This window comes from Trachypithecus francoisi, unplaced genomic scaffold, assembly GCF_009764315.1.
Source record: "Trachypithecus francoisi isolate TF-2019V2 unplaced genomic scaffold, Tfra_2.0 Lachesis_group2, whole genome shotgun sequence".
Classification (NCBI taxonomy): Eukaryota; Metazoa; Chordata; class Mammalia; order Primates; family Cercopithecidae; genus Trachypithecus; species Trachypithecus francoisi.
Window position 1 is genome coordinate 160,348,433 of NW_022681465.1, and position 21,989 is coordinate 160,370,421.

The following is a 21,989-nucleotide window of genomic DNA, read 5'->3' on the forward strand; positions in this document are numbered from 1 at the left end:
GGAGGAAAAAACTCAGAGCCAGCGAAAGCCAGGATGGCATTGCCATATTCTGGAAAGCCCAAGTTTATCCACTCTGGGAAATTCTTTTATCTGGACCTTTGGAAGTTTTTCACAAAGGGCAAAAGGGATTAGACAAACCATAGATAGATCATCAATGTGTTGGAGAATCTGTACCACACCTATGCTGCATCTCTACCTTCTTCAGCCTGCAAAATATCTTGCAACCCAGAAAAGGAGAACAAGGGAGAAAGCCCATTTATATGTTATTTGATCTGTTATGTTTTGTCATCTCTAAAAATTTATTTTTTCATTTTCCATTCAACTTATATTTATTAAGTTTCTACATATGTAGCGTATCATAATGTGGTTGTGGCTGACAGATTTTAAGTAAAGTAGACCCATCCTTTTCATAATTGTGCATGCTTAAATTTTTCTGCTCTAGAAGCCTTAGTCTTTATTCACCGTACTCCTATTCCACATCAGCATGGCCTGACCACTTCTAAAGGCAGACACTTCCACATGGTGTATTCATGCAGACAGGTGGGGCTCTGGAGGGGAATAGCTTATGGAGCCAAAATAAAACACAGAGTAGATTTTAAAATGTTTATCTTTAATTCATTATTATCCAGATGAAAAGTAGATCCAGTGGTTGAAAATAGGTCAGAAATCTTTACCCTAAACTATATAACCTTATCTACTAAGTGTCTATGATAAAAATAGCACTTCTCACGCCTGTAATCCCAGCACTTTGGGAGGCCGAGGTGGGTGGATCACGAGGTCAGGAGATCGAGACCATCCTGGCTAATACAATGAAACCCCATCTCTACTAAAAATACAAAAAATTAGCTGGGCGTGGTGGTGGGTGCCCATAGTCCCAGCTACTCGGGGGGCTGAGGCAGGAGAATGGCGTGAACCCAGGAGGCAGAGCTTACAGTGAGTCGAGATCGTGCCATTGCACTCCAGCCTGGGCGACAGAGTGAGACTCCATCTCAAAAGAAAAAAAAAGAAAAATAGCACTTCTTCCAAGAGAATGTGGCCATGCTTCTTGTCTGGTTCACCTGGAGTTATCTACCTCCAGAGCACCTCCCTCCCTCCACCTCCCTGATCATGAAGCAGTCAGATGCTCTCAGTGGGAGGTTAGCTGTCTGAAAGGGGCGGCCAGTCAGCTCTTGGAGGGTGTGTGCCCACAGTGTGGCTTCTGTGTTTTGTTTGAAGGTTTATGAAGGTTATGGCCAAACTGAGTGCACAGCTGGATGTACCTTCACCACACCTGGCGACTGGACCTCAGGTAGGACAGGCTAGAGATGTGAGACTGGCTCGCAAGGCACTGTGGAGTAAAAGCAGCCAGCTCTAAAACTCCCTCATGGAAAGTAAATTTGCACGGGTACTTAGGAAAAAAGCAGAAGAGAGAGAAGAAAAGCATTAATGGGGGTTATGTCTGGGTTGTGGCATTGTGAATCTGTAACCACTGTTGAGGTTTTTCCCTTTTTTATTCATCCTTAGCATACTAGAAGAATCTGGTGTAAATTTGGTGAGTAATCCATGGGCTACCCACTACAGCCATGCTTCCACTTGGCCCTGAAGGATGAATCTCCTCAGAATGAGGGCGTGGATGAGAACTGTTCCTTTTTGAGGTTGCCGCTACCTTTGAGACATTGATATCACAGGAGAACGTAGGTTTCAAAGGGTCTCTAAAATAGCCCTTTAAGAAACAGTACCCTGGCCAATATGAACCTGCCTCTCCTTTACACCATGTCCAATTCATAGCCTGCTTCCTTCTTTCTAAAATACTGTAAGCAAGGCCATGTAGTATCTAGAATCTATAAAAATCCAATATACTGATATTATAAACATTTTTCCATCCAGAGTTGTATCTTGTGATCTATTACTTCTTTTGTGCATGATTTCTATTTGTCTATAAAAGAAATAGGAAAATACTAAAACCTGTGACCGAAAAAAAAAAAAAAAAAACAGTGATCTCCAAAGCTGGTTCCTGTGGGATCTGCCAGCAGCAAAATGATTAAATAATTTATTTACAAAATAGGTTTTATTCAACTACAATTTTAAAAGACAGGACTAAGGAAAAAATGCTTCTATACTTAGCTTGGCCAAATATGATTTCAGTTTAAAATCCACCTATCCGGTTTCTGCTGAGTATCTCAAGGTACTCTGAAAATAATATTGCATTAAACAGCATATTTCTTTCACATGCACATCATCCTAAAATTTTCCAGTTTGTAGTTGAGCAAACTTAAGTACAAAGAGTGGCCCCAGTCTTGGAGAGGAAGTCAGTATCCTGAAGGATTCTTTTGCTGAGTGGTTTTCAGCAAAAGGGGAAGCAGGTCTGTAGTAGGCAGCCCATGGATTACCCACCAGATTTAGAGCAGATTCTTCCAGTATCTACCCTCATGTATCCCTTCCTTTTGGACCTGTATCTCTTCCCTCTCAAGTCATCCTTTACATTTTCCTATGTAAACACTGCTGAGGTTTTTCCATTTTTCACTTGACTCTTACCATAAGACTTGAAAAGGCTTTTGTGTATGAGGATAGATATACTTGATTAGTATTGTCAAAGATTTGATAGCCTGTCTTTTAAAAGAGAAACCAAGGTGGTAAGTCTCATTTTTCATATAGGTGGCTCAATTTTCTTTCAGGACCTTGGCTAGCATCTGCTTAAAACCTCTCCAACTTGCCTGTGAATTATCTAACAACCACAGTCACTAGAAAAATGTCTTAGATGTAATTTTGTGATAAATTTGACCAAGAGAATTTGGAGTCTTATTTTCATGGGGCAAGTTTCTTCATCCCAGCTTTCCATTCATTTGTTATTCAACATGTGGTGTGGGACCAGCAGCAGCATCACCTTGGTGCCTGTAAGAAATGTTGAATCTCAGGTCCCATTCCAAACCCACTGAATCAGAATCCACAAGCTTACGATTTCTAGATTTCCAGCACATTGATCAACAGTCTGGTGGCTAGAGGAAAAGCAGTGATTGCTATGTTTTATGATCCCCAAACCAAGACGTGTGATCTGACAATGGGGAAAATGCTTTCATGTGGGCACTGTTGTCAAAAATCTTGACCCTGTGGTTGGTGCCTCCCTACCCCACCCAGGACCCTGTGCATGTTGGTGCTGGGCCAGGTGTGCCTGTCCTGCTCATTAAGAATCAGATGTAAAACAAATGCCTTTGTTGGCCTTTGCTTTCTCCAGAACTTTGTTTTATTACCAACACTTGCCAGTAACAAATACCCCTTTAAAGGTGTGTTACTTTCCATCCATAATTCCCCACTTTGGCCACTCAGAGATTTTAAGGGGCTTGGAACATCTTCAGTGCTAAAACGGATCTGAACACTAACAAATGCCATCTTGCTCCGGTGTTCCAGGGCACGTAGGGGCACCGCTTCCCTGCAATCATATCAAGCTCGTTGATGTTGAGGAACTGAACTATTGGGCCTGCAAAGCAGAGGGAGAGGTAAACAAGGATTTAGCCATTCATGCCTGTGGCTGCTACGTGTAGTGAGTAAAAACAAACAAGAACAGTAGGGATGGAATGATTTTCCTTTTGCCTTGTGTATAAAGTCATTTTAAACTACTGATTAATTTGACTCAGCTCAACTCAGTATCTCCTCTCCTGTTTATGAGGCAACCAAGAGCCAGTGCTGGGACTGAGCTGGTCTAAATCAAGATTTGGAATTCCCAGACTTTTAAATTAATTCTTTTTTTTTTTTTTTTTTTTTTTTTTTGAGATGGAGTCTCGCTCTGTCATCCAGGCTGGAGTGCAGTGGCGTGATCTCAGCTCACTGCAACCTCTGCCTCCTAGGTTCATGCCATTCTCCTGCCTCAGCCTCCTGAGTAGGTGGGACTACAGGCACCACCACCATGCCTGGCTATTTTTTTTCATATTTTTAGTAGAGACGGGGTTTCACTGTGTTAGCCAGGATGGTCTCCATCTCCTGACCTCGTGATCCACCCACCTCGGCCTCCCAAAGTGCTGGGATAATAGGCGTGAACCACCGTGTCGGGCCCTTAATTAATTAATTTTTTAGTAGAGATGTCAGGCCTTGCTCTGTCACCCAGGCTGGAGTGCAGTGGTGTGGACATAGTCCACTGAACTCGAGACCATAACCTCAAACTCCTGGGCTCAAGCAACTCTCCTGCTTCAGTCTCTCAAGTAGCTAGGACCACAGGCATGTGTCACCATGCCAAAATAACTTTTTAATTTTTTTTGTAGAGACTGGGTCTTGCTGTGTTGCCCAGGCTGGTCTTAAACTCCTGGCCTCAAGCAATCCTTCCTGCCTCGGCTTCCCAAAGCACTGGGATTACAGGTGCTAGCCATCATGCCCAGCCCCAAACTTTTGTAAAAATTCATTTTTTCCCCCTAACTATGTCATGGCCTACTGCTGTGTGATCTGTCCCAGCAGAAATATGACCTTTTACAAATAGGCCAGATGGAGTAGATAGAGCTGGCCTGTACTTGTTCATTCCATGGAAGTGAGTGGGAATGACTGCCTGCTAATGGAGCAGGGGGCTGAAGCATCCCTGGTAGAATCAGCCAGCCATCAATATCTGTGATGAGTCCCATCAAGTGTCACAGAGCAGCATGTGGCCAAGGCCAGAGGGCTCCTGAGGGAAAAGAGATGACAAAGGCCTAGGGTGGCCAGGGCAGCGGGGAAAGATGGGGAGGATGTTGCTTGACAGAAGGCAGGAGACAGTTCAGACAGCTGCAGGCTGTTCCTCGTCCTCTGTTTCCATCCCTGCCATATCCACAGTGGCTTTCCTGATGGATAGTGCACCTTATCTCCATATGCCTGGAGACAGCCTCCCATCTCCTCATTCCTCATGCTGTGGCTGAGAGAAGCCATGGTTTTTGTCCCATAGATATGTGTGAGAGGACCAAATGTGTTCAAAGGCTACTTGAAAGATCCAGACAGGACGAAGGAGGCCCTGGACAGTGATGGCTGGCTTCACACTGGAGACATCGGAAAATGGCTGCCGGTGTGTACGTTTGGAACCATGGAGCTCCAAACATTTTGGCGGTGGGAGGGTGTGTGGTCCAGGTCACTGAGACAGGAGTCTTCTCCAAATCCCTTCTGAAAATGAGTCATTCAGGAGCACCTCTGGGACCTGCGGGGAGGCTCTTCCTTCCCTGAACCCCAGAGCTTCTTTCTTTTCTCACTCCATCTCATGAAGGTGATGAGGGACCTGTGCAGGTAGGTGTGACTGAGGTCTTGAAGACTGAATTCCTATCCTTAATGGTTTCCAGAAAGACCTCTGACAGTGTGTGGAATCCGATGTGAAGTAGGAGGAACAGGGGGTACATGTCTCTGGGACGTCTGAGAAGGGCAAGGCCTGCAAACCCACCAATGCTGGCCCCCAGCCAAAAGGTGGCACTGAGTGAAGGGGAAAGCTTGGAGACAGGCGGGAGGATGCCTTAGTTCCTGTGGCTTTGCCAGCAGTTGCTCATGTAACCTTGAGCAGAGCCTCATCCCCATCTGTGGCTTCACCTGGACTCACTTATAGAACAGGAGAACAAGCCTTCATGGCATTCCTTGGCCATGGCCTCCAGCTTTTAGCCAAAACCACTTTGCCTAATTCTCTCATTTTTAAAATAGGTATCATAATGTTGCTTACCTCTGAAGTTATTGTGTTGTGCAAGATCTGGACTTTATCCTTTATTATTTATTTATGAAATGGAGTCTCATTCTGTCACCCAGACTGGAGTGCAGTGACGAGATCTTGGCTCACTGCAACCTCCACCGCCCAGGTTCAAGCGATTTCTCCTGCCTCAGCCTCTCCAGTAGCTGGGACTACAGGTGCTCGCCATCACATCTGGCTAACTTTTTGTATTTTTGGTAGAGATAGGGTTTCAACACGTTGGCCAGGATGATCTCAAACCCCTGACCTCAAGTGATCTGCCCATCTCAGCCTCCCAAACTGCTGGGATTACAGGCATGAGCCACTGCACCCAGCCTGGATTTTATCCTTTAAAAATGTTTTAATAAAAGAAAGGAAAATAAAGTTATTTTTGTGAGGAACAAATGAGATTATGCCTGCAAAGCACTTAGCACAATGCCGGGCACATAGGAGATGCTTAGATGAATTCTTTGACCAGAAAACGGCTGTCACTGACACTGAGAACCCTTGCCTGGTGCAGCCCACTCCAGGAACCTCTCCTGTGTCTTTGGGAAGTGCTAAGTTTGGGTGGACATTTTGAGGTGTTGAGTTCATCAGGCACATGAATGATGTTGAGCCCATGGGGGGCCGAGTGGGCTGGTGAATGGATCTGCCCCTGCTTGGGCCTGCGTACTTCCCTTTAAGAAACCCTCATGCCTGCCCCAGACAAAGATGTATCTCCAGTGAGTGCCCTGGCCCAGGGACTCTGCTTAGGGAAGATATGCATGATTAGACAGTTCCCAACCCAATGTGATGGGTATGAGCTGGGGGCACACTGGGGGCACACGCACCTTGGGAGAGGCAGAGGAGAACAGGCACCTACTGCATCCAAGTCTTAGGATATGAGTCATGTTCCAAGAAGAGGGAGTGGGAAGGACAATCAGGGCGTGATAGTAATATATGCTGAGTAGAGGCACTAGACATGTGAAGCAACTAATTCCAACTGAAGACCCATAGGTGTGGGAGAGAGAGGCTAGAGAGGTCAGCAGGCCCTAAACACCTGCAGAAGGTGGACTGTCCCGTCAGCTCAGGGAGCTTAGGCTTCAAGCCCGCTCACTTGCATCAGCCCCTTCCAAGGCCCTGCACTTCATTTTACCTGGTTTTTCTTAAAGAGGGCCCTCAATATTGTAAAAGCTTGAAGTCTCAGAAATCCCTGGATCTGCTGCTGATGCCCTGTAACTTGAATGAAACCATCCACCATTTAGAGGGTAATATGAAGCAAGTAAATGGATTCATGTAAAGCACTTAGTGTTGTGCTTGAGCACAGAGCCTAAAGTTGCAGGCAGGTAGTTCTGTGAGAGTCCATTATTTAAATTATTATTTTTAAATGATTTTTGAAATTTAATGAAAACTTATTGCAGTTATTGAGATACTTATTTTTCTATATTTCTCATGTAAAGCAAATCATGCATTCTTGACATAATTCAACTTAACCATGATGTGACTTTTAAAATAATATTTCTCCTAAAAATTGTATTTGATCTTTCCATTTATATTCACAAATGAGATTGATCTGTAATTTTCCTTTTATATACATCCCTATTATGGTTTTGTTGTCAGCTTATTGAATGAGCTGGTAAGTGGGTTTTTTCCCTGTTTTTTAGAAGAGTATGTTCAAGCTTTGAATGATTCATTCTTGAAATTTAGGTAGAGATCATCTATAAAGACATTTGTGCTTTAAAAAATATTATTTTGAAATCATGTTAAATAGATCAACGAATAAGCATAGTCTTCTGGTCCAGAAGGATCAGGATTCAAATCCTGTTCCCCTAGCTCCTAGCTGTGTGGCTTTGGAGGATTTAACTAACCTTTCTGATCCTTATTTTCCTCATCTGTCAAACAGAGGGGACAACACTCAGCTAATGGACCATGAGGACCAAATAAGCTGGGGTAGGGAAAGCGCCTGATGTCCAGCCTGGGTTTTGAGCAAAACAGAGTCTGCTCATTTTTTCCTTTTGGAGAGATTGCTCTGGCACTGGCAGATTAAGCAGATGGAGTGGAGACAGTGTGTGTGCCGAAGTCCAGTCAGGAAGTGGTTTTGCTGGGAGGAGTGGGATATGAGATGAATTTGTGAGCAAGGACAGGTGAGCCTGACCGCTGGAGATCCCAGGAGAGGCAAACAACAAGGTCATCTCCAGGTTTGGGGTTTGGAGGCTGGGGCAGGCTTGAGAAGCTTGGTCATGAGTTTCATATAGGAGCATGTTACATCCTCTGAGACAAACAGCCTAGTTTTTGAAGCATTCCAAGGGTATTTGGGTTCTGGATCTGGAGCTCAGTGAAGAGCTGGAAGCTTGGATTGACTTGGGAGTGACCAATGAAAAGAAAACGGTGTTTACTCCAAGGAGCATTGTCAGTGGAGGTGAGGGGCAAGAGGCCCACCTAATCACCTTGGATGCTCAAAAAGGTGGAGGAAAGTCAGGGAGGTGAGAACAGGTCCTGGAAGCCAGTGGCACCAGCACTCCCTGTCCAAGGAGGTAACCTGCCTGCTGCAGAAGTCCTGCAGGGGCCTGTGCACATAGTGCCATCTGGCATGTCAGGTGGGAGTCACAGGGGCTCTGTCAGGTCTGTGCTACATGCCAGGGGATGCAGAGGCTGCTCTTTAGGGGTGGAGACAGTAGCTGCGCAAGAGACCTGAGTTTGGTCTAAGGGAGTGAACCAAAGATGCTGGGAGAAAAAGGGCAGCTGGAGCAAGAGTGTGTGCAAGAAGGGTGCCCCGATGGAAGGGCGGTGGGCCTCCAAGAAGGAGGAGGTGAGGATACCTGCGGCTAGGCATGAGGATGGCAGTGGTGGGAGGACTGTGTGGGTGGCTAACTGCTGAGGGGAAAGGACAGTGGATGCTCATGGCCCAGCAGAGCTTGGATGCCATCAACCTGCGGTGCACAGTGGTTCTCTCCAGGAGCCTTGCAGCTCCCTAAGAGCAGACACAACAGATGGAAAAGAAATTGGGGTGGGGTCTGCAGGGTGGGGTAGGGCAGGGGGTTACGGCACTGAGGAGCGAAGGCTTCAGGCTTGAGAGTGCCATGTCTTATAAAGCCATTTGTCCAACTCTACAGGCAGGAACTCTTAAAGTTATTGATCGGAAGAAGCACATATTTAAACTTGCTCAGGGAGAATATGTTGCACCCGAGAAGATTGAGAACATCTACATCCGGAGCCAACCTGTGGCGCAAATCTATGTCCATGGGGACAGCTTAAAGGTGAGGCCTCTGGGCTTCAGCCCTCCCACATATCCTGGGCATGCTGAAAAACCCAGATTAAACATTAATCTCCAATCAGACACCAGGATTCTCCTCTGCATTTTAAAACATGAGAGAAAACTCCTTTTTAAAGGAGAAATCTTACTTATAGTTTGCTAAAATGTAATTAGGTCAAGTAAGTTGTCTGAAGTAGTACTAATGAACATTCCCATTCCTTTTCACTTATGCTCTACCTACTTCCAAGGATTTTTGAGATAAAATACTAGAGCAAGATTCAGGGTTTCTGCTGTTTTTATTTTTTATTTTAAAAATTATTACTATTATTATTATTGAGACAGGGTCTCGCTCTTTCACCCAGGCTGGAGTGCAGTGGCATAATTATGGCTCACTGCAGCCTCAACCTCCCTCCTGGGCTCTAGCCATCTTCCCACCTCATCCCTTTCCCCCTCCCTCCCCATCCCCAATAGCTGGGACTACAGGTACACACCACTATGCCCAGCTGTTTTTTTTTTTTTTTACATTTTCAGTAGAGACGAGGTCTCGCTATGTTGCCCAGGCTAGTCTCGAATTCCTGAGCTCGAGTGATTCTCCTCCTGCCTCAGCCTTCCAAAGTGCTGGGATTAAAGGCATGAACCATCACACTTGGCCTGTTTTGATTTTTTTAAATATGCAAATGAACTTTACAAATTGATGAGTACTGCAAAAAAAATGTACTAATGGTACTAGTCCTAATATAGGTTACTAGGATTCAGTTATTTGGAGGAGTTTTATACTTATTTTCCTTTCAATAGTATTTAGATTTAAAGTGAGAAAGATCATGAATAGGCCGGGCACAGTGGCTCAAGCCTGTAATCCCAGCACTTTGGGAGGCTGAGACGGGCGGATCACGAGGTCAGGAGATCGAGACCATCCTGGCTAACACGGTGAAACCCCATCTCTACTAAAAAAATACAAAAAACTAGCCGGGTGTGGTGGCGGGCCCTGTAGTCCCAGCTACTCGGGAGGCTGAGATAGGAGAATGGCGTAAACCCGGGAGGCGGAGCTTGCAGTGAGCTGAGATCTGGCCACTGCACTCCAGCCTGGGCGACAGAGTGAGACTCTGTGTCAAAAAAAAAAAAAAAAAATCATGAATATATTCTATGATATCTAAGGTATCAAATATATTCGCTCCGTTACCCAGGCTGGAGTGCAGTGGCACAATCTCGGCTCACTGCAGCCTCTACACCCAGGGTTCAAGTGATTCCCTTGCCTCAGACTTCCGAGTAGCTGGGACTACAGGTGCCCACTACCATGCCTGGCTATTTTTTTGTTTTGTTTTTTTTTTTGTATTTTTAGTAGAGACATGGTTTCACCATGTTGGCCAGGCTGGTCTTGAACTCCTGACCTGAAGTGATCTGCCCGCCTCGGCCTCCCAAAGTGCTGGGATTACAGGTATGAGCCACCATGCCCCACCTGATATCAAATATATTCTATACTATCATTGCATTTCTATAAATATTATGAAATCATTTTCAAAGAAATGCTTTAAAAATTAAAATAGGCCTGGCATGGTGGTTCACGCCTGTAATCCCAGCACTTTGGGAGACCGAGGCAGGAGGATTGCTTGAGCCCACAAGTTCAAGACCAGCCTGGGTAATATGATGAAACCCTATCTCTACAAAAAATACAAAAATTAGTGTGCACCTGTAGTCCCAGGTACTCGGGAGGTTGAGATGGGAGGATCACTTGAGCTCAGGAGGTCGAGGCTGCAGTGAACTATGATCATACCACTGAACTCCTGCCTAGGCAACAGAGTGAAACCTTGTCTCAAAAGAAAAAATAAACAAAATGAAGAAGTCTTTCATGAATGAAAATCGTATTAATGAAACCATTTCAACGTGGTTTGGTAATGCTGGGAAACATTTGGTTTTTGGTTCATAGAATTTGGATCAGAGAGTTGTTTGATCAGCCTCCTAAAGATGTGCTGATCTGAGATTTGCATGAGAATCAAAGGTACATATCAGTCTAACTTTACTGATTCTTAATGTCCTTAAACTTATTTTTTATATAAAACTAGGGGAATATATCAGAAAATGAGTAGTGTGATATATTGGCAGAAATGTTATGACATGAACAAACGTTTTATAAGCATATACTTAGTTTTTGAAAAAGGTGGAGTCTGAGAATTTTAATGCTGGACCACAAATAACCACTTTAAATGCGTTTATCATGCCCGTGTTCTCCTTTGGTGAGCACTACAGGCCTTTTTGGTAGGCATTGTTGTGCCTGACCCTGAAGTTATGCCCTCCTGGGCCCAGAAGAGAGGAATTGAAGGAACATATGCAGATCTCTGCACAAGTAAGGTTGGTATCTTGGGGCTGTCTCCTGAAAGGTTACTGAATGTTTTATGATACCACATAATGAGAAGACAGAAAAGCTGTAGACCAGTGAAATTCAAGCTCGTACAGAATTTCTAACATTACTTTATACATGGTGGGGAGTCTAAACCAGAGATTTGTCTTTTTTTGTTACTGAAGAAACTCATATTTCTTCTTAGAAAGATTGACAAACGTTTGGATTTTAAGCCAGGAGACATCACAGAAAGCTTATCCAGCCCTGTTGCTTTGTGGCTTAGAGGAGAGTCCAGGGAGGGTGGTAACTTGCCCAAGGTCACACAGCTGGTTAGCAGCAGAGTCAGATGTGAACATAGGCTTTCTGACTCACCTACCATGCTCCTTCAGATGGAAGGTGGATTTTGTGCCTACTGGATATAGACAGCTAGTCATGGAATAGAAAATGTAGCACAATTCTTCCTGCTTAGAGTATTAACTATTCACACCTTCCTGAAACCTTCTAATGGCACATGTAGAACTCTGTGGAGGAGGTCACTGTGCTCTGACTCAGTGTAGCCCCTTGAGTCACATGGTCCATTTCTTAGCAGTAGCCATAGACCCTCCCTCTCCTACTGGTCCCCGGGCCTTGGGCTCATCTGGGGGTAGCAAGATTCACCAGGCTGACCAAAAGGCTGCTTTAAAAAAAATTGAGTGGTCCATTAGCCCATTCATGGTCACTCCTTTGGCCATTTCAGGTACTTACTTGCCTGATGAGAGGTGGTAATTGGAGTGCTGCCAGGGAGTATCAGCCTCGGTTGTGGGCTGTGGGTTAGCATATGTTGGCACAATCACAGTTGCACTTTACTCAAAAGTGTTGTTTCCTCTACCTCCATTTTGAAAAATGTGTTCTTATCTTGTAATTTTTCTCATATGGTTTGATTCAGGATCTGAAGAAAGCCATTTTGGAAGATATGGTGAGGTTAGGAAAAGAAAGTGGACTCCATTCTTTTGAGCAGGTAACTGTTACCCTCCCCATACTTGTTACAGCCCTTTAGGCAGTGATGAAAATTAAATTAACCCATGGTGACCCTGACCTAGATTCCTGACTTTTCATGGTGTGGCCCGCCAGCAGGCTGTGTACCAATGGACCCCTGAAGGCCTGTTCCAAGCTGCCTCCTGAACCAAAATAGGCCACATGTCAAAAGAGATTGTACTCATCTTTATAATTACAAACTTTCTTAAGGCTAAAATAATACCCTAGCTATCACTAGTAAATCATATGTACATTATCTGTCTTACAGACTTCCTGCATTAACGAAGACGACAGTCCTATCTTATTTTTATTTTTATTTTTATTTTTATGGGGACTGTTTTCTTGGCTTCAGCAGACAAGGTTACTTTTTAGGAGGACATTGGAAAGATTGGTCTCCTCGGGCCAGTGATCTGTCAGCCCAGCATGCCCTCTGAAAAGAGGAGGAAACAATGCTTTGGGAGAGGACACAGCAGTCCTCCAAGAATTTTTTTTTTTTGTCTGCAAGGTTGGATTCTTATTGTAACTGAGCTCATAAGCATACTTAGTCTGACTTACATATACCATTTATACATCCTCTTTTGTCAAAAATTCAAAGAGAAAAATGCTTCAAATGGAAAAATATTAATATACTGATTTTTAAAATTTCCTTATATTTAAAATAATTGTTTTTGATACAAGTTTGTATCCCCAAATTTAATGACAGGGGTCTTCAAGTTTGACAAGAATCTTTAAATTTTGTATATTCACTTAATAACCTAAAAACATTTAAAACCAGTTTAAAATATAAAACTCTTACAGTGCTTTAATTTTCAATTTAAAAAAATTTTCATGGATTAAAATTTTAATTTTTTAGTTTCAAACTAAGGAAATCTAAGCATAGTTTCAGGGTCTAAAAATACTGTTTTTCTTTTAAAATAGATATTTACATTAATCCATTTTGAGAAACACTGCTTTACCCTCATCTGTCAGTATGTTTTAGGGCAATTTAGGCCTGGGTAAATAAATATTTTTTAAAAGTATGGAATCTGAGGCATTCAGGCAAGTTATATTTATCTTTCTAAAAGATAAAGGTCAATTTTGGCATACTAATTATTTAAATTTCCAAATATGCTAGAACTGACTTCATTGCCCTTCCTCAGTGGTGAGTTATGTGATGGGATCCTCTGTGATCATGTAGACCAGGGATCACAAATGACTGGCCATAAGCCTGGTTGGTCTGGGCCTGTGCGGATTTGAAGGGCTGGCTGCAGCCTAAGCTTCAGTTCCCGCCGACATCCTGGTGCATTCACAAGGCCTGCACGCCCCCTGCTGGTGTTTGGATGCGGGACCTGCCCCAGGGCACACAGAGTATATGACACCCAGATTCCTCTTCATGGAAAAAAATACCAACTCTTAAGATTATGCTTAAAAGGGACCTTTGGTTAAGTTTCCAGTGTTAACCATTGCTCTGGTTAGAGCTTTCACTGAGAGGAGACATGTTCTTGACTTTCCACATGCCTTTTGCAGAGTTTCTGCTCTAATAATCTGCCCTCACCATGGTAACCTCAAATACAGGGAAGTCATGTGGGATCTCAGAGGCCTTTAGTTTTATTGCCAAGGCTGTGGGCTTTTGATTTTCTCTGTTCTCATTCTCCTCTTTGTTGGTCTATGGCATTCTCCCCACCACAGCCAGTGTGTGCCCTCAGCTGACCACAGGAAAGCAAAAACCAGGCCTCATGCCTGAGGAGGGTGTGCTCTCAGTTGTGATCCAAAGCCTAACATAAATTGTTTCAGTTAATCCATAATCCATTGTCATCTTGTCCTTTTCCCTCTTCCTCAAAAATGAATGGCCAATTAAAGCATAATTCTAATTAAACACACACACACACACGCACACAAATAACAAATTCAAGTTCAATATCCAAAGTTTAAGTCATTTAACAAAAGCTTTAGGAGTTCAGACTTACTGGACTTGGTTGATCTGAATTAAACTTTGAATTAGAAAAACAATTGATGTAATTTAATTTCCAAGAACAGACAATTCCTAGAACTAGGCCAACCATTATTAATTTATGGAGATCTTTGGAAGATATGTTTTAATGAGTAGACAGGTGGCTGGGAAGTATTTGAGCATACTTAACCATGATTAACCATTTGTTTGACATTGATATGCCTTATTAATTTGCATAGACAATATAATGTGAACTTTGACACTTGATAGATTTTTTAATTTCTGACTAATTAAGCACTTACTAAAAATATTTTATTGTATTTCCTGTCATTGAAATGAACACTTACCTAACCAATTTGCCTTTAAATAAAAAATGAACATTTCCTTAACTCATGTAATTTTTTACATTTTATCTCTCCTGTCCTAAATTATTCATTCTGTATTTATTATCTATAAGCAGTATTGTGTTAAAGGATTTCATTAAGACCATTGAAAAACTTAAAACACTATGTCTTTCTAAAATTATGAAAGTTTGTGCTTTTATGAGTTGGCATAAATGGACAATTTTGAGAAATTTTATTCCAATGCCATATTTAAATGTTACAGTATTTCTGAATTATTTTTAAAAATCCTGTAACATCTCTTGTCAGTGAAAAGAGTATGGTTTCAGGAAGGCAAGCTAACATTAGCCATCTCCTTTTTTCTTTTTCCAACAAAAACTTTGCTAACTAAAAAATGGAAATTCCAGTTTCATGAAGTGTTTGGCATAAAGAGAGAATAAGGACTTTCACACCTGTTTTTTACAAGTTCACAATTGGACAGTTTGGCTTTATGAGAAAATAATAATTATAAAAAATGAACATGTGCTTTATCATTGATTCACTTCTGAAAGAAACTATAGGTTTGTGGCCCACAGTTAAAGTCACTGTCAGTTAAACAACTGGCTGACTCATTTTTTTTCCACTTACTGCCTATAGTTTTTAGTCACTCAAGCAGGTCGTATAGGTATTTTCATAGAAGGATTTAAATAGTCCAAGGGCCGTAGGTCAGATCAGACCAGAGACTGGCAGCCTAGCAGCAGTGCCGCTCTGACCTGCCCACTAAGGGACTGAAAGGTGATCCTAGAGCAGGCTGCCATATTGCTTGATCTTCTGCAAGGCTGTATTTAATGATACAGCCTCTTCTCAGGCAGAACTAGTTTGCAGACAGCCACATGGAGCTGCAGATGTCCCACTCAGCCATTTAGGTTTGAGGAGGTAGCTGGCTCGGCAGATATTCCAAAGCTACCTGTTGATGCAGTTCTTTCTTCCAAAGATCATAATGTTTTCTTTTACATTTCTACTTAACCATATAAATGACATTATATACCTCTCCTTATGAAATCTATATTTCCAGTACTGTATTTTTTTAGTAGTTTCTGCTTGTCACTGCTGGCTTTTCAAAGATATTCACCCCAAGTTCTCATACTGAACATAGACTCTTGTCCCAATTACACAATGTTCTCCACATGCTGTTAGGAATGCAGACAAGCTGAAACCCAGGCTACAACACTGATAAATTATATCTTGGCATTTGTATCTCCTTTTTAAAAGCATAGTATTAATTTTAATAACAAAAGAAGTTGGACAGATGGTTTGCACTTACCAGAAGTCTTTATGTGATAGTGCTTCTACAGAAAGAGAAATTTTTTTTTGAAAAGTTAAGGATATTAGCACTGTCAATTTTTCAGTTTTTCATTTTGACAGTAAAGGTTAGTTACTACTACATTAAATCCCTGTAACTGAGATTAAATTTGATTTTGATTGTGTTAATGTTTTCTTTAGACTAATTAATTTTGTCATCAAATGGTGATTTCTAAACGAACTTAAGTAGAACTTAGATGACATCTTATATAAAAATTGAGCATGCACAAAACATAAGAGCAGTGCTACTCAGGTTGGTTTAGGGCTTGAGCCAGAGCTTCTACACACACACTCTTACTCCTAAGCACCTTACCTCATCCTCCCACCCTTCTCCATCTCCTTTCCACCCTTCCCTATCTAAACCCCACTTCACCATCCCCGGCAGTGGCCTCTGCAGATCACCTAGTTCTCAGTGCACTATGGTTTGAAAACGTCTCCCCTGGGATCTGTTTCCAATAAATATTGGGTCTCCTAGGATGGTTTATGTTTGGTAACAATAAATTCGGAAAAAAGTATATTCTATAGGATACAAAGAACAGCAGCCCTATTCCTTACTGAATCTGTACTTCTTTGAATACCAAGCACACCGAGAGAATTTTCAAACAAAACCCTTTTTACAATAACCATGTCTGATTTTGAAACACTTGATGATACATATCTCTAGCCAAGATTTCCAACTATTTAAGGTGATACCTATCTTTAGCCATAGATGATATCATAAAGATGATGCCCATCTTTAGGCAAGATTTCCAGCTATTTAAATTGGATATCGAAGTAGAAATCCCCTCAAAAACAATCTTCCCATTTCTCTTGGAGAGATCTTTCCAAAATGTGTATTCAGTCATACCACTGCCCTAACTAAAAATCTTCAGTATCTTACTGTTGTATTTGGAGTAAAATTTGAGCTCTTCCATAAATTGGCTCATCTACCACTTTAGCTTCATCCCTCACACTCTTTGCCTCTTATGTAACCAGAAACCACTTAGAGTTCCTTTTTCACACTCTGCCATTTCTCACTCCCATGGCTTTGTTTCGGGGTTGCCTCTGCCTATAATGCCCTTCTCCACCCACTTTTTCCCCTTTGCTGGTTAACTATAACCCATTATTTAACATCCATCTGATTTGGGAAGTCTTCCTTGACTGCCTCTCCCTCTCCCCTCCTATGCCTGAGATGGGTGCCCTTTATCCCATGCATACCATACTGATAATTGCCCAGTGTTTCTTTGTCTCCACTACTGAACGTGAATGTGCATTCCCTAAGGGCAGAGGCATTCATGGTTCCTCTTTGTATCCTCAGTGCCTGGCATAGAGTAAGCAACTAATTCATTTCTGTTGACTGGCTAAATGAATGAATAGGAAGGAAAAAAGTTGGCTTTTAGATACGTAAAATGGGTTGAAGTGTTCTCAACATAATTTTGACTTAGCATAATGTCTGTATGTCAATATATCTATTCTCATATGCCTGTTTGCTTTTTACCATGTATACTATAAATACTGTGTTCTATTCCTGTTAAAGATGTATTCTGCATTTGGTTTTTAGGTTAAAGCCATTCACATCCATTCTGACATGTTCTCAGTTCAAAATGGCTTGCTGACACCAACACTAAAAGCTAAGAGACCTGAGCTGAGAGAGTACTTCAAAAAACAAATAGAAGAGCTTTACTCAATCTCCATGTGAAATTCAAGGAAAGTTCTTCTCAGTATAATGGACTGTGTAGCAATATTATAGTTATTCTTGAAAGTAATGAGTCAAAATGACACATCTGAAAATGAATAAACATCTGATTTTATGACTGAGCCTTTTCCTGTCCCAAGAGGTCTTTAACAATATTTTCTCTATCATCAATGAGTACACTTTATTTTTATTATTAAAATGATATTGTAGCGGGCTGCTAAAAATATCACAAATGGCAATGTAAAAATCAAGACATTTTCTCAAGAACTGTGTACCACTAAAAGTAATATATTCTCAATGTTCACAGAACTCCTATTAAACATAAAGGAAAAACATAAGTGATATATTGTACTTAATTATTTGTGAAATAGTAACCAGATGCAGTAAATATCTAGGCAGTGTGGACTACCTCATTCAATAACTGATTGTCAAAATCACAATTAAATCAGACTTCAAAAATTAAAGCTAGGTGTACAGAATCATGCTAAAACAAAACATGATAACTCATGGTCTATGTAACTTCAGATTCTTTAAACATGACAATTCATATTGTCATATGTGAAAGTTTTCTCTCTGATTTTTACTTTCATTCATGAAAAATGCAAATTCAGAAATTCTTTTTTTTTTTCTTTTTGTTTTGAGACAGGGTCTGCTCTGTCTCAAAGGAGTACAGTGGCTCAATCATGGCTCATTGCAGTCTCCATCTCCTGGGTTCAAGCAATCCTCCTGTCTCACCTCCCAAGTAGCTGAGACTACAAGTGCATGCCACCACACCTGGCTAATAGAAAATCTTTTTTTTAGAGATTTTGTTCAGGCTGGTCTCAAGCTCCTGAGCTCAAGGGATCCTCCCGCCTTGACCTCCCTAAGTGCTAGGATTACAGGCATGAGCCACTGTTCACAGCCAAATTCAGATATTATTAAAACACATGTCATATTTATATAGTAACTTACAAAGACTTTTCAATACGTTTTCTCGTTTATTAAGCTCATTAAAATATTCAGGAACTATCCAGAAAAAATATAATGGAAAACTATTCAAGGATAGTATGTATATGTTCATGGACTTCTTATCATAATGAATTCTAAAAGACATCTGTTGACTCTACAATGAATGGATCCTTGAGGAAGACTTGGGAGAAGAAACTCAGAGTTATTTCTCAGGGTAGGCAGCAATTAATGTACCTATATTCTTTGCTGGTGTCTTCTAGTTTTCCATTCCCAATGTGCCCACGCTATGCCTGGAAACCCTATATGGTTGTAATTCTGAACAATTTCACTTTTTTCCAGTAAGAATATCAAGGCAGAAGGTGGGAAGGAGGGGATATTATTTCCAGGGAAAATAGTTTTTCAACAATATAACTTTGATAAACCTCTTTAAAATGCCCCAAGAAAACTTTTTAAGTCCATAGACAAAGAAATACCACCTAATGGCATAATTCCATTCTTAAAATCTTTAGAAGTGCCCAAGTTTACCCACTAAAACCTCCTTTCTTGCATTATGTATTTAGACCCACCCTGTATTGGGGTGTCAACAATTTCATATAATTAAAGTCGAGATATCATGGACAGCAATTAAGTTCCAAGCTATAGTTTGTGCCTCTGAAAAAGGAATGGATCCCAGGAAGGTGTTTTTCTTCTGTAGAGACAGGACTCTAACAGCATATGAACGATCCATATGCAATTCATATGTTAATTTAAAATATATGTGCTCGATGTTTGTAGTCTAGAAGCTCCTTTCCCTTGGAACAGTGCCAAGCAGTTTGCAAAAATAAATGCTGTTAGTTAAAAACCACATAATCACATGGGCCTATTGAATAAATATGCATCAGTGATTATATACTTCTATTTCAGTCTTGTCAAAAGTGAATCACAGTTTCATTTGATGTATTTACTCAGTCTTTTTATCCAGTCTTTCTTGGGCATATTCTCTCTGAAGACCCACTGTTGCACTTCTAAATTTGACATTTAAGAAATGAGCTAGTTCTATACACACTGATTTTTAAAGGCATTTCTGAATAAGCTAATACTTAAAATGTCCAAAGTCACATCTGTATAGCATTAGATTTTTATATTTAATATATATTTGGCTAATTAAAAGTGAAAATTGTTACCTGAACTGGATATTCATACTATTTTAAGGGCAAGTTGCTTACATTCCAATAACAACAAAAAAAGAAGCTGTTTCTCATTGTCCTCCTACTCAACTAAAATTTCATAGTTGACTTTAAGCCCAAAAGAATTTTGGACAATGTGACATAAACAAATAATTTAAAACTTATTTTGTTTTATTTATACTTTATAATAGATATGACTGATTATGGACAACTTAAGATTTCTTCTTTTTGGCCAGGCACAGTGGCTCACGCCTGTAATCCCAGCACTTTGGGAGGCCAAGGCGGGCAGATCACAAGGTCAGGAGATCGAGACCATCCTGGCTAACACAGTGAAACCCCGTCTCTACTAAAAAAATACAAAAATTAGCCAGGTGTGGTGGTGGGTGCCTGTAGTCCCAGCTACTCGGGAGGCTGAGGCAGGAGAATGGTGTGAACCTGGGAGGCGGAGCTTGCAGTAAGTCGAGATCGTGCCACTGCACTCCAGCCTGGGCCACAGAACGATACTCCATCTCAAAAAAAAAAAAAAGATTTCTTCTTTTTGCCATTAAAAGACCTTATATTTCTAGATTTCCAGGTCTATGTGGAAATCATCACACCTGGGCCAATAAATGGGTTAGCTGAGATGTGCTGAGAAAAGTAAATAGTGTACCCTAAATATATTGCATGTACATTTATCTATTTCTCTGTTTAATGCCACTTAATTTTGTAAGAAATGAGAAATGAAACCCTATGTATCAATGGAAAAATCCTTCTTGCTTCAGATTTCCCAACTTTATTCTGGAGGAGAAAAAAATGTATATTTCTCATTAACAAAGATAGAAAAAGGTGTTGTACTTGTGATAGTCACATTCATATTGGGCATCGGATCCTATTTAAGCCAGAAGTATAATAGAGAATCAGTTCCTTAAGTGTAAATACGTTCTTAAATGTTTGGCCTTTTTATCTGTTATTCAAATGTATTAGTAATTCTCATATTTTGCAAACAGATCTTTTTGTGTATATTATAAAATATATACCAAATCTGTTTTTCCTTTTGCTGTGGAAGATGTCTTTATATAATATTGAGACTTTCCTTGCAAATGGGAGAGGAGACTCTGGTCAGGTATAGTATGTAGGCCTAACCCCATGTATTAGGAACTCACAAACTCAGAAATCCAAGGATTAAACATTTTATGTCTCCTTCATTTACACAAGTCATGCTTTCATTCTAAATGTAGTTAAAACTACAAGTATGAGAAAAAAATAGAACTTTCCATTGGAATTTTTTACAATCAGATAATGTTTTAGCAATTTGAAATCAGCACTTAATTTGATTGTATTACCTATTAAAGAACCAATAACCTTTCCTTTTTCTGCAGTAAAGAAAATGAAATATCCTTTATTTTCCAAATGTATGAAGCACAAATGTGATATAGTTATTTAAAATATAAAATACTTTAAAATGAGTGTAAAGAATGGGAAAATATATTTTTGCATGAAAACAGACTACTTACAAATGTGCTTAATATCTCAGGAAAAAAAAGAATGAATAACTATATATAAAATTGGTAAACTATAAATTGGCTGTATTTCCTTGCCGGTTTTAATTTTAAGGAAGCATTTACATGAAAAGAAAAAGGGATCCTAGTAGTCTGAATTTCCTCTCAAGTATGCTAGAAAACACTTTCTGTGAATTTACAATTAACTGCAATAAGAAGTGGGTTAGCATTCAAGTAAGGTCAGTACCCCAAATGAGAAACTCTTCAGTTAGAACACATTATTGGTTGTAACACAGAAGCAGTAGATAAATATTTGAAATATGAGCATTTCTAAACTTGGTCCCAAATGGAAAGGGTTTCATGAGGTGACAGTGGCTTTTAAACATTCATTTGACTGATTATTCTAATTTACCTTGTTAAATCACTGCAACAGTTGCATGGGGGAAAATGGATATTTTTTGAAGAATTACTTATTCTACTTTCAATTTTTAAAAATTGAGGGGATTAAAATATTACTTTTTAAATATGCATAAAAGTACCTTAACTGTAATTACATTTTCAGTTGCTTTGTTATAGCATGTATATTAAATATAAAATGCATTTATGAAAATTTTTGTAAAAAATAAAAGATTTTTCATTTCTCAAAGTTGCTTATAATTACTATTTTATATATTTATATAATATAATCCCCTTATGTGAATACATTTGGTAATTATCAATCACAGTTAGTGCTTATGATAAACATAGTATCAAGCTACATTACCAATCAGTATACTTTACATCCGTATTCTATGTCCTCTGTTAACATTCCACAAACTCCAAGAACTTATGGTCCATCCAGAGAAGAGCTCCTTTGCCCAAGCCACTGTTGGAATTTTTGCTATTGTCAGATAT

The 21,989-nt window shown here is 40.5% G+C and overlaps 1 protein-coding gene across 9 annotated transcripts in view; it reads left to right on the top strand.

The window, feature by feature from the left end:
- ACSL6 (acyl-CoA synthetase long chain family member 6) overlaps positions 1–21,741 on the top strand; it is a 62,085-nt gene extending 40,344 nt beyond the window's left edge. For 8 of the 9 annotated variants that reach the window (XM_033181322.1, XM_033181313.1, XM_033181316.1 and 5 more), the window contains 7 exons: positions 1,216–1,288; positions 3,385–3,473; positions 4,880–4,996; positions 8,728–8,871; positions 11,112–11,213; positions 12,128–12,199; positions 17,369–21,741. In XM_033181322.1, the coding sequence (XP_033037213.1) occupies positions 1,216–1,288; positions 3,385–3,473; positions 4,880–4,996; positions 8,728–8,871; positions 11,112–11,213; positions 12,128–12,199; positions 17,369–17,506 (735 nt within the window). In that variant the 3' untranslated portion in view covers positions 17,507–21,741. The remainder of the gene's footprint in view (positions 1–1,215; positions 1,289–3,384; positions 3,474–4,879; positions 4,997–8,727; positions 8,872–11,111; positions 11,214–12,127; positions 12,200–17,368) is intronic. The other variant, XM_033181321.1, reaches the window with a different exon arrangement.
- The last annotated feature ends 248 nt before the right edge of the window (positions 21,742–21,989 follow it).